General features: G+C 43.4%; 1 protein-coding gene across 1 annotated transcript; it reads left to right on the top strand.

Annotated features, from left to right (window-relative positions):
* Positions 1 to 1,407: 1,407 nt before the first annotated feature.
* uqcc3 (ubiquinol-cytochrome c reductase complex assembly factor 3) lies at positions 1,408 to 3,830 on the top strand. The gene is made up of 2 exons (XM_071481776.1): positions 1,408 to 1,659; positions 3,121 to 3,830. Exons 1-2 carry the CDS (start codon positions 1,543 to 1,545, stop codon positions 3,250 to 3,252), a joined length of 249 nt encoding a protein of 82 aa, XP_071337877.1. The 5' UTR covers positions 1,408 to 1,542; the 3' UTR covers positions 3,253 to 3,830.
* The last annotated feature ends 9,614 nt before the right edge of the window (positions 3,831 to 13,444 follow it).

The following is a 13,444-nucleotide window of genomic DNA, read 5'->3' as shown; positions in this document are numbered from 1 at the left end:
AGGAAACCACTACTAAGGAGAGGCAACAAGCAAAAGAGATTTGTTTGGGCCAAGAAACACAAGGACATTAGACCAGTGGAAATCTGTGCTTTGGTCTGATGAGTCCAAATTTGAGATCTTTGGTTCCAACCGCCGTGTCTTTGTGCGACGCAGAAAAGGTGAACGGATGGATTCTACATGCCTGGTTCCCACCGTGAAGCATGGAGGAGGTGTGATGGTGTGGGGGTGCTTTGCTGGTGACACTGTTGGGGATTTATTCAAAATTGAAGGCATACTGAACCAGCATGGCTACCACAGCATCCTGTAGCGACATGCTATCCCATCCAGTTTGCCTTTAGTTGGACCATCATTTATTTTTCAACAGGACAATGACCCCAAACACACCTCCAGGCTGTGTAAGGGCTATTTGACCAAGAAGGAGAGTGATGGAGTGCTGCGCCAGGAGGAGGTCAGGAAGGGGGATGTGCAGGGGGGATGTGTGTCTTTATCAAAGAAGAAATATCTTCAGAAATATTACAGTATTGATCTAGAAGTAGTAGGTGTTGAGCTTTGGGTGGAAAGAAGAAGGATTTGTGTTATAAATCTATTTATTCTCTGTAAAAGACTCAAAACTGAATATTAAGAAAGGCTTGAAGAAGGAAATGAGGTAATATGGTGTAGTCAATTCAATGTGCATAATACATTATAGGAAGGGGAGGCAACAGACTATGATGGTCAGATAGTAGAGCAACTAATGCAATTAAATGATTTGTTTGTTTAAATAATGGGCAGGGTACTAGGTTTAATTTTAGCAATGGAAGAGAATCAGTGATAGATCTAACTTTGGCTTCTACTGAATTAAGTATTGACCAATAACATAATTGGCAGTGGCCATTATTTCTGTTGCAAATGAGTTTGATATGTGTAAGATGATTCAGCTAGATGAGACTTTGAAATGGAATTTTGGTAAGGCAAACGGGGAATTATTTATTAGGTGTTGTGATTCAGAGATTGGTAAAATAGAAATGTCAACATATCGAATCTATGTGAAAATATTACTACAGCTGTAATTAAAAGGGCAACTAGGAAAAATATTATTAATAAAAGTTATGTCACAACAGGGGAATGAATAATGCTCTGAAGTAACTGAAAACAGAAACAGAACTTCAGAGAATTTAAAAAGGCATTCCTTACAGAGTTTATTAGGCTTTTTTTTTTTTCAATCTCCCCAAATTATGCAAATGAGAGGCACTAATTAAGGACTCATTTGGAGCAACAAGGGATTAAATACATAGATCTTAAAAACAATCTTCACAAAAGAATCTGGGAAGGTTTAAAAAAACATCGTGACTGACATGATACCGAACTGATATCCAGACTCAATAACTCGACAGTAGGTGGCGATAGTGCTCTGTCTGGAGGCAATTCACCATTAAAACAAAGGAGAGGAAGAAGGAGTGCCCGACGTTACCAAACTAAACACACCGGGTGCAGGAGAGGACCTCGGCCGTGAATCAGACACAGGTACCAGGCACAGACTGTGTGGCCTTCACCCGCTCCAGGATGAGCGGCATGCGAACCGTCGTGAGCTCCATAGCGGTGGTGACTGTGGTGGGCGTCGGCTATGGGATGTGGTCTATAATCGCTCCAGGAGAAGAAAGGCGGAAAGAGCTGCTCAAGGTGATTCAGCTGAATGGCTTTTCGGGGGTGTAACTGTGCTCTGTTTGTGCCTCAGGGCAACAGTAGTTTTTAGTTTTTAAAAGCTTTTAACGTTTTGTACCAACCTCGCCCTCCCAATGGGCGGATCAGCACCTCAGCATCAGTGGAGGAGGGCCACACCACGTCACATCAGATTTTCTAATAGCAGAGGAAACCACACGATCATAGGTGTTCCATAGGCTCCTCCTATTCTCTTTGCACAATGCCACTACATGGTGTAAACAAACTGACAGTGCGCCACTTACATAAACTAAGTAAACATAATGTATTAAAGAATATAGCAAAGTGTGACATTAAAGTTCAGCCTCATTTATGCGCTATGAGGTCCCGTTTGTGCCACACATCTGTCCACATGCGCACTCCGCTGTTGGTCTGAGCATTAAGTAACGTGTGTCATCAAAGTAAGCTACATAGCATACGGTCACAGTGTGAAACACAGTTAAAGCAGGTCTTGCATAATATATTGCATTATATATATTAAACAATACAGCAAGCAACAAAGTTCAGCTGCATTTATAATCATTAAATTCATAATCTGAAAAAACATCAGGCTACAGCAAAAATTACTGCTTCCATCAAAATGCACAGTTTATACAAAAAGCACGTGAGTACAAGTATGACTTGCACCAGCAAACATGACAGTGCAGGACAGCCGGACTTAGTCTTGACCAATGACACAATTTTCTGTGTCGGCTCCTTTTCAAATAAACTGATGAACTGTGAAGTTGGTCTGGGAGCAGTTGCAGATCCTGTAAACAGTGGAGCACAAACACTCAAGTGTGCATTGCGAGATTAGTGAACAGTTGATGTCTTTGGCACAGGAGTGACCCCCACTGATTTCTCTTTTTATCTGCTGTACAAATACAGTCAGCTCAGGGCCTTCAATGGAGAGTTGAAGAGATGTGCACTTGGTGACTGCAGTTCCTCCTCCAGGCCGTACCACTGGTGGACTCCAGAGTCTGAATACTTATGTTAGTGCAGTGGTTAGCGCTGTCAGCTCACAGCAAGAATGTTCTGGGTTCCAATCCCCCCATGACCCTGTACAGATAAGTGGTATAGAAAATGGATGGATGGACCGCAACAAAACAAAATGTGGGAAAAAAATCAAAGAGTTCTGAAGACCCCTTTTTGAATGCAGTGCATATGCAGAATCTGGTGTTACCTACTGTCCTTCTGTAAGCCTGTGTTTTATTTTAAATGAAAAAAAGCTGTTCATCATCACAAATTCTTACATACTAGTCAGAGTTACATATGAAGGTGCAAACGCTATTTTTACAACTGAAAGTAAAATGTGAAATTCTTACGCAAATAAGTTCTGTAATTTGCTTCAGAGACTCTTGTATTTACCACATAAAGAGATTAGGTAAACACTTGTGTTTTGATTTATTACATGTTTCTGCCTCTTGCTGTGCTGCCCGTCAGAATCTGCCTGAGTCAAACCCTGTACGAATGGAGGAGACGAGGAGGAGGAATGCTTTGGTGATGCAGGCACTGAAGGAGGCAGCAGAGACCGACGACAACCTTGCAAGAGGATTCGGAGGATCTGGAAAATAGACTGATTTTCATTTATTGAATACTGCGGGCATTCATGGCTACAACCTGTTTAAATAAAGATGGACTTTATATTATTTTACTGGACATTTGTTGACTAATCTGCAGCTTCAGTGTCTGCATTGTATGTGAAACTCTCCTAACCCAAACACATCTTTTCAATCTTATTGAAAGCTTAGTGATGATCTGGACTGGTTTTGGACAGTGTTCACACATGTGAGGTTAAGTATAAGGATATTTTATAGATTTATTACCTCCAAATCCCATTAAAGGGCTAAAAACAACATGAATGTAATGTAAGTGTAATATTGTGTATGTATATGTCACATACAGTGCATCCGGAAAGTATGCACAGCGCTTCACTTTTTCCACATTTTGTTACGTTACAGCCTTATTCCAAAATGGATTAAATTCATTTTTTTTACCTCAAAATTCTACACACAATACCCCATAATGACAAAGTGAAAAAAGTTTGCTTAAAACTTTTGCAAATTTATTAAAAATAAAAAACAAAAATATAACATGTACATAAGTATTCACAGTCTTTGCTCAATACATTGTTGAAGCACCTTTGGCGGCAATTACAGCCTCAAGTCTTTTTGAGTATGATGCTACAAGCTTGGCACACCTATTTTTGGGCAGTTTCTCCCATTCTTCTCTGCAGAACCTCTCAAGCTCCATCAGGTTGGATGGGGAGCGTCGGTGCACAGCCATTTTCAGATCTCTCCAGAGATGTTCAATCGGGTTCAAGTCTGGCCTCTGGCTGGGCCACTCAAGGACATTCACAGAGTTCTCCTGAAACCACTCCTTTGTTATCTTGGCTGTGTGCTTAGAGTCTTTGTCCTGTTGGAAGATGAACCTTCGCCCCAGTCCGAGGTCCAGAGCGCTCTGGAGCAGGTTATCATCAAGGATGTCTCTGTACATTGCTGTATTCATCTTTCCCTTGACCCTGACTAGTGTTGAGGAAAAGAAAACTCTGAGTCTAGTTCCAAGTTTGCTGTGGTGGTGTAAGTTTATTGGAGTTCCAGGTCATGGTGAGCCTACCGACACAGAGTGGGTCTGGTATCAGGAACTGCTCCAGAATGCAGGGCCAGTGAACAGATATACCCTGTCCCCAGGTGTGGTCACAGACAGTTCATGAATGGATCGTATAGTGGATGTGTATTGGTTAGTCATGAGCAACAGGTAACTGTCTTACAGAAGGGTGAACTCAGTAGGGGTCAGGGATGGCTCCCAGACAAGGTCAGAGACAAAGAAACAAAAGGACAAAGGCTTGACACTCAGGTAGTATGATCAAGGCTCTGGTCAGCAGGGGGGCGGAGACGGGGAGGGTAGACAAAGGAGTATGATCAGGAGACTGATCAGCAGGGGAGGGGAATGGGAGGGAGCGACATTTGGTTGGGATTGCTGCCCCAGACGTGTAATGGCAAATGTCCCTTCCAAGAAAATGTATGTTGCATATGTAGATTTTCTTCCTCAATCCACCCTTTTTTTTTTTCAATAACAAAAGATAGACATAAAGCAAATCGAACAAAAGGTAAACATAAAGCAATATCAAACTTAAGCAATAAGAGATAAGGTCAGGGTTAATCAAGTAAAAGTAAAAAAGGATAAAACAAAGTCAGTTTTCATGCTTACTCAATCAAAATCGATGTCAATTTTATACAAAAAGTCAGAAATTTCATCCTCTAGTTGTGGATTAGATTCAGTTGTGGTTGTATCTGAATACATGATTGTAGCAGTTGTTTTAGTAACCAGTGATTTGCAAATGGATTTGATGCAGGTGATTAAAAGGCTGAAAATGAGCAATGCACCAAATCCAAGTAAAGTAAATTCAAAGATTAAGTAGCCCAAAGATCCCAATTTCCCTTTTAGCCAATCAAACAAACTGGTGTCAACAGGATGATGTAAAGTCTCGGCAATGTTTATCATGTGATTGGTTATTTCTTGGATGGTAGCATTATGATCAGGTATGAACGTGCAACATTCAGTTCCAACAATGGCACATGTTCCTCCTTGTGACGCCAATAGATAGTCCAGTGCCGCACGATTCTGTAGCGACATCATTCTGATGGCAGTCATTTCTTGTGAGAGTGTGTCTATGCCAACGACGATGAGGAGGAGGGTCCACCGGAGGAGGAAGGACCTTGCTGGTTTCTGCTGCATGGTGGTGGCGGTGTCCTCTTGCAGTGGGATGCGTGGATCCACGTAGGACGACCTTCACACTTGACAGCTGTGTTAGTGGTCAGCAGGACGTGATGTGGTTTGGACCAGCGAGGTTTGAGGGCGTTCTTCTTAGAACCACATGACCTTCTGTTGCCATGGCGCCGCGGATGGCTGCCTCGGTGTGTTGGTGCGCATTTTTTTGCCTTATTTTCTTTATAAATCCAGTTTTCTGCTTTGGTTTCCGGAGCTCTTTCACCAGAGAAGAGCTCATTAATATCAGAGAAACAACTCCAGTGGATTTTTTTCCTACTTTTCTCGACTCATCTGTGGGATTATTGGACATTTTGGTCAGAGGTCACTGACCGTTACTCTCGCAGTGAAACGCCGGAGGAGAGGAAAACGTGCCGGTGCGCTTGCGCGTCTCCGCCGGCGCGGACTCCGCACACCTCTCCCAGGTATCTTTCTCTCCAACGTGCGTTCACTGCCCAACAAGCTGGGTGGGCTTCGGCTGCTGGTGCGGGGGAGCAGAGACTTTTCCTCATCTTCCGTCCTGTGCTTCACGGAGACGTGGCTGTGTGGATCGATTCCGAACTCTGCGCTGGAGCTGGCCGGCTTCCAGCTCTTCAGAGCGGATCGCGACACAGAGCTGTCCGGCAAAACCAAAGGTGGAGGAATCTGCTTTTATGCAAACAGTGGCTGGTGCAGAGACGTGACAGTGATCCTGCAGCACTGTTCTCCTGACCTGGAGACTTTCATCATAAACTGCAGGCCCTTCTACTCCCCCCGTGAGTTCACCTCAATCATCCTGGTCGGTGTTTACATCCCACCACAGGCCAACGTGCAGGAGGCACAGCGGGCGCTCGCAGACCAGATACTGTGTGTGGAGCGGACCAACCCGGACTCCGTAGTTATTGTACTTGGTGACTTTAACAAAGGGAACCTCAGTCATGAACTGCCCAAATACAGACAGTTTGTTAATTGCCCGACCAGAGAGGGGAACACTCTGGACCACTGTTACACCACAATCAGTGGTGCTTATCACGCCGTCCCCCGGGCTGCACTGGGCCACTCTGACCATGTCATGGTCCACCTGATTCCCACATACAGGCAGAAACTAAAACTGTGTAAACCTGTTGCGAGGACATCGAAGCAGTGGAGCAGTGAAGCCATAGAGGATCTGCGGCATGTTTGGACTGCACTGACTGGGAGGTGTTCAGGACTGCTTCCAACAGTCTGGATGAGTTCACAGAGGCTGTGACGTCATACATCAGCTTCTGTGAGGACTGCTGTATCCCATCACGCACCAGGGTGAGTTATAACAATGACAAACCCTGGTTCACAGCTAAGCTCAGTCAGCTCAGGAGGCAAAAGGAGGAAGCTTTCAGGAGTGGGGACAGGGACAGGTTTAAAGAGTCCAAGTACAGGTTTAGCAAAGCGGTGAGAGAAGCTAAACGTCTGTACTCTGAGAAACTTCAGCTCCAGTTCTCAGCCAACGACTCTGCTTCTGTCTGGAAAGGGCTCAGAAAGATCACAAACTACAAACCTAAACCCCCCCACTCCATTAATGACTTCCGTCTGGCCAACGATCTGAATGAGTTCTACTGCCGCTTTGAAAGACAGTGGGACAAGCCTGACACTAACCTCCACATCAGAGCCACATCAGAACCCCCCTCCTCCCCTACCAAAGGAACGTCTCTCTCTATCCTGGAGAGAGATGTCAACAGGCTTTTTAAGAAGCAGAACCCCCGCAAAGCAGCCGGTCCTGACTCTGTCTCTCCATCATCCCTGAAGCACTGTGCTGATCAGCTGTCTCCAGTGTTCACGGACATCTTCAACACCTCACTGGAGACCTGCCACGTGCCAGCCTGCTTCAAATCCTCCACCATCATCCCTGTCCCCAAAAAACCAAGGCCCACAGGACTAAATGACTACAGACCCATTGCCCTGACCTCTGTGGTCATGAAATCATTTGAGCGCCTTGTCCTGTCCCATCTCAAATCCATCACTGACCCACTCCTGGACCCCCTGCAGTTCGCCTACAGAGCCAACAGGTCTGTAGACGACGCCGTCAACATGGCTCTCCACTTCATCCTCCAGCACCTGGACTCCTCAGGGACCTATGCCAGGATCCTGTTTGTGGACTTCAGCTCTGCCTTCAACACCATCATCCCGGCTCTGCTGCAGGACAAGCTCTCCCAGCTGAGCGTGCCTGACTCCACCTGCAGGTGGATCACCGACTTCCTGTCTGACAGGAGGCAGCACGTGAAGCTAGGAAAGCACGTGTCTGACTCCCAGACCATCAGCACTGGATCCCCGCAAGGCTGCGTTCTTTCTCCTCTGCTCTTCTCCCTGTACACCAACACCTGCACCTCCAGCCATCAGTCTGTCAAGCTCCTGAAGTTTGCAGACGACACCACTCTCATTGGACTCATCTCTGATGGCGATGAGTGGTTTGTGGTTTGGACCAGCGAGGTTTGAGGGCGTTCTTCCGTCGGAATTCTCTGATGCACACCCAATCCCCTGGTTGGATGTCGTGTATGGGCAATCTTTTACCCAATGGTCTGTCTCACCACAACAGAAGCAGTTGCCTTTGCGGTCTGGATTTCTTGGCTCTGGTCTTCGATTCCACTTCCTTCGTCTGAAGGGTCTCCTGAATCTGCCACCTCCTCTGTTTGCTCCACCTGTATAGTGTGACACTTGAGCCAACATTAGCATTTCCTGCATTTCACAGTCTTTCTGTTCACAATTATCCCAGTGATGTTGAGCTATCTCCATAAGTTCATACATTGTTTTCCCTGTCCAACCAACAGTTAATTGAACTTTAGCCTTGATCTTTGGCTGAAGGCTGTTTACAAACACAGTTTGCAAGTACCCAGGTGGAAGTCCATCAATTTGGCTTTGGGACAGGCCACAGTTCTCCTTTGTCATCACCTGTAATCTTTCACACAGTTCTCGAGGGTTCTCATTCTTCCCTTGTCGGATTTTGTTGAGAGAAGTGAAGTTGATCTGCTGCACTACCTCCTTCTCAACTGTTGCAGCTATTGAGCTGTAAAATGTTTGTGCTTGTTCTGGTGGAATTTTTGCAAACTCAGCAGGGTCACGGGGAATTTTACAAGCATCCATCACCTTTTGTTTCACGTCAGCTGGCAAAATCAATTTTAACAGTTGCACGAGGTCAGGCAAGTGAGGACTGTATATGGCACATACTGAATCCCATTCGTCTAACCACTTCTGCTTGTTTTTCCTGACATCTTTCAGGAAATCTCCCACAATTTCCTTGAGCTCCCGCCGGTTCCAAGGCTTATAGACAATGTCTTTTCCCATGGTAATGAGCGGGGCAAGCATTGTTGGAGCTGCTTTCTTCTGTCTTCCCCCTTTTCTCATTGTAGTCGATCCCTCTGCATTGTCCTGGCTAGTTGTTTCACACCTTCTGTACTCCAAAATCCAATCATCATCATCATCATCATCGTCATCAGCAGCACTGCAGTCTTTTAAGCTTTTTAAAGGGTAAAGACTTTCCACTTTTGTAACTCGGTCGGTGGCTCATCTACCTGGAAATCTGTTTTACTTTTACTCTGTGTTGTGTTAGCTTTGCATTCTTCTAATTGGGCCAATAACTTTTTATTTTGGTCAGTGAGGGCAGCTATTTGAGATTCAGCATGACGGCGTCTGCTTTCATCTCTCCAAAGTCTGAGGGAGGCAAAATGCTTATTCCTGTCTCTACGACAACTCAGTCTGTCTCTCAAATTCTTTAACCTGGTTTGGTCAAAAGTGCCATTCTGGGGGAATTTTAGGTGGCCATCATCAACAGTTATCTCGGCCCATGTCAACACAAATTTTAAACTGTCTCCACCATAATTGTCAAACATTTATTTTGCAGGACCAGTCACCTCTCTCTCTGACCTTCCACTGAAACAACCTCCCATTGTCTGTCTGTAAGATCTTTCTTAAAAAAAACTTAAAACCGCTTGCTATTGCTCACACTCACTTTCACTCAAAGCTCTGCTCAGAATCCACAGGTCAGTTTACACAAAATGGGCGAACAAATCAGCCCCACAGCTTTAGTTTCAATAGTCCCTCTCTGGACTAAACTCAAAGTGTTCCAAACACTTAGGACCACGTCCAAACACAATCACAGGTTCAGCTACCTGGAATATTTTGACCTTCTTAAGAGCAGACAGATTCTATCACGCAACGCAAACAAGCTCACAATCAAGTTACTCGTACAGACACGGTTACCCTATCATCACTCCTATTCACAACCACACAGCAAACTTACTCAAAACCACGGATGGCGCGGCTGATTGGTGGACACTGTCAGAGTGACCATCGGGTTCTTGCTCAGATTGGCCAGGCGGCCAGCTCTAGGAAGAGTCCTGGTGGTTCCAAACTTTTTCCATTTACAGATGATGGAGGACACTCTGCTCATTGGGACCTTCAATGCTGCAGAATTTTTTCTGTACCCTCGCCCAGATCTGTGCCTCGATACAATCCTGTCTCGGAAGTCTACAGACAATTCCTTGGACTTCATGGCTTGGTTTGTGCTCCGACATGCACTGTCAACTATAGGACCTTATATAGACAGGTGTGTGCCTTTCCAAATCATGTCCAATCAACTGAATTTACCACAGGTGGACTCCAATCAAGTTGTAGAAACATCTGAAGGATGATCAGTGGAAACAGGATGCACCTGAGCTCAATTTTGAGTGTCATGGCAAAGGCTGTGAATACTTATGTACATGTGATTTTTTTTGTTTTTTATTTTTAATAAATTTGCAAAACTTTTAAGCAAACTTTTTCCACTTTGTCATTATGGGATATTGTGTGCAGAATTTTGAGGTAAAAAAATGAATTTAATCCATTTTGGAATAAGGCTGTAACATAACGAAATGTGGAAAAAATGAAGCACTACTTTCTGGATGCATCTTATTCCTCTGTGCAATAGAGCCCCATTGTTTCAAAAAAACAATTGAAAACACATTAATGAGTCACTGTGGTGCAGTGGGTGACACAGCTGACAGTAGGGTCAGAAAGACACAGAAAGACAGGCTCCTCTGGACGGTTGATGTTGAGATGTGTCAGCTACCTGAATTGTGTGAAGCATTCATGTGGGCTTGAATCTGAGGTGCTGTTCTTGTCTTGTCTGGTGTCTTGGTCTTCCTTTCCTGGGTCAGTCCTCATTGGAGCCAGTTTCAACAGAGCCTTTGATAGTTTTTGTTTCTTACATTGGTACAGTTTTCTGGATTGACTGAGCTTCATGTCTTATGTTAGATGTCGTTTGTCGTTACTTAGTTGAACTGCTCTTGACATAATATGGATTAGTACAGTTGTCCAATAGAGCTATTTAATGTATACCAAGATTACCACAACACAACACAACCGATGGTCTGAAACACATTAAGAAGACTAGGAATTCCACTGATACACTTTTGACAGGAACATCTGTTAACTGTTAATGACCTTTTGAACCTGGTTAAGATAATGCTAATATTATGCAAAGCTGTCATCAAGGTAAATGGTAGCTACTTTGAAGAATCTCAAATATGAAGCATATTTTGTTTTTGTTTTTTTACTTTTTTAAACTTTTTTTTTAACCTATTTTGAGAATTTCCCTAAATAAAGTATTTCTTATCGTATCTTATCTGTGTAATTTAATAGTTCTGATGTCCTCAGTATTGTTCTACGATGTAGAAAATAATAAAAATAAAGAAAACCTATGAATTTTTTTTTATTTTTTAATTTTCTTTGTAAATTCAGTTTTCTGCCTTTGCTTCCGGAGCTCTTTCACCAGAGAATAGCTCATTAACATCAGAGAAACAACTCCAGAGGATTTTTTCCACCTTTCTCGACTCACCTGTGGAATTATTGGACATTTTGGTCAAAGGTGCACTGACCGTTGCTACGCCGGAGGAGAGGAAAACGTGCCGGTGCGCTTGCGCGTCTCCGCCGGCGCGGACTTCGCACACCGCTCCCAGGTATCTTTCTCTCCAAGGTGCGTTCACTGCCCAACAAGCTGGATGAACTTCAGCTACTGGTGCAAAAGAACAGAGACTTTTCTTCATCTTCCGTTCTGTGCTTCACGGAGACGTGGCTGTGTGGATCGATTCCGGACTCTGCGCTGGAGCTGGCCGGCTTCCAACTCTTCAGAGCGGATCGCGACACGGAGCTGTCCGGCAAAGCGAAAGGTGGAGGAATCTGTTTTTATGCTAACAGTGGCTGGTACAAAGACGTGACAGTGATCCTGCAGCACTGTTCTCCTGACTTGGAAACTTTCATCATAAACTGCAGGCCCTTCTACTCCCCCCGTGAGTTCACTTCATTTATTCTGGTCGGTGTTTACATCCCACCACAGGCCACAGCAGATACTGTGTGTGGAGCGGACCAACCCGGACTCCTTAGTTATTGTCCTTGGTGACTTTAACAAAGGGAACCTCAGCCATGAACTGCCCAAATACAGACAGTTTGTTAATTGCCCGACCAGAGAGGGGAACACTCTGGACCACTGTTACACCACAATCAGTGGTGCTTATCACGCCGTCCCCCGGGCTGCACTGGGCCACTCTGACCATGTCATGGTCCACCTGATTCCCACATACAGGCAGAAACTAAAACTGTGTAAACCTGTTGTTTACAAGAACCTCCAAGAACCTCCAACTGCACCAATTACCAAAACAAATTCCTTGTATGTGGAAACATACTTGGCAATAAAACTGATTCTGATAAAACTTATTCTGATTCTGAATGGTTGGGTGTGTTTAAACTTTTGACTGGCACTGTACGTATAAAATAAAAACATATGTAAAAAAATTATATATAAAACCTATTAGAAATTGCAGCAATTTCATACATTGACATATATGTATATAGTCCATGTAGAAAATCCCCACCTCTTTCCACATCCCTCCTTCACCTCAACTCCTTCTACCCCTCCTCCTTCCCCTCACGTCACTGGAGGGCGGAGCTGAGAAGTTCATTTAGGCAGGTAGCTCACCTGGGGCAGGCCTTTCTGCCCTGGAGAACAAAGGAGCTGGCTGCCTAATCCTCATCCTCCCCAATTCCTGATTGTTGAGCTGCGTAGTTGATGTGAATTATTCATTTAAGTTCCACACACTCTTAATTTATTTTATAGTTAATTGAATTGAAGAATATTATCGCTACCTTCTACTCTTTATTAAGTTTGCATTACGATTACCAAGTTTAAGTACACTTTGATTAACTGTTAATTGATTTGAATATATCTGAGTTGTGTGGACTATTATTTGCTGTTCTTTCGTTTTCCTTTTCATCAGAATCAACCAGCTAAACAATAAATGAGATGAACTGGATCCTCTGTGTTTGTGGCATTGTTTTAAACCAACAACTCATTGCGTTGATCTACCATAAACCGGAACCAGTCCCTTCACACACCCAGCAATACTTTACAGTCCATACAAATATGTATGTTCATGTATGCTTATATTGTAGACATATGTAAATATACTGTATACCCATTCCAAAGCATGTCAATAGGTTTATAATAATATACAGTGGGGTCCAAAAGTCTGAGACCACTTTCTCAGAATGGGAAGATAGACTTCTTTAAAATGTATGAGATTTTAATTAGAAAAACATATATAAGCATATAGAATTTTTAAATGCATGTTGTTTTAGTAAACTTGTATATATAAATTAAATACATATTGTTACCATATATGGTTGGAACATGTTATACCCATATAAACATTCATCATAGATATTTCTATGTAGGGGTATTTCAAATGGGTTTTAAAATTCAATCTTCATATAGCCAAAGGATGTATATATGTGATAGTAACCTTATAACTTTCATATTCATAATTCATATATTACATTTCTGCGTGTTTACACACAGAAAGATCGATTTTTTAAAATCCCCTTATGTTTTTGAAGCATCTAAAAATGAATTGTCTTTAAAACCTTGGAGGCATGTTGACAGTAAATTAATTCATGAAAACTACTTAACTCCCGAATTGTATTTAAATAATGCCCTCCATCGCACGTTATTTTTCTT

Source organism: Trachinotus anak, unplaced genomic scaffold, assembly GCF_046630095.1.
Source record: "Trachinotus anak isolate AG129_WGS33_773 ecotype Australia unplaced genomic scaffold, CSIRO_AGI_Tana_v1 ptg000008l, whole genome shotgun sequence".
NCBI lineage: Eukaryota > Metazoa > Chordata > Actinopteri > Carangiformes > Carangidae > Trachinotus > Trachinotus anak.
Note: the sequence above shows the minus strand (reverse complement) of the source record. Positions and strands in the feature narration are given on the sequence as shown.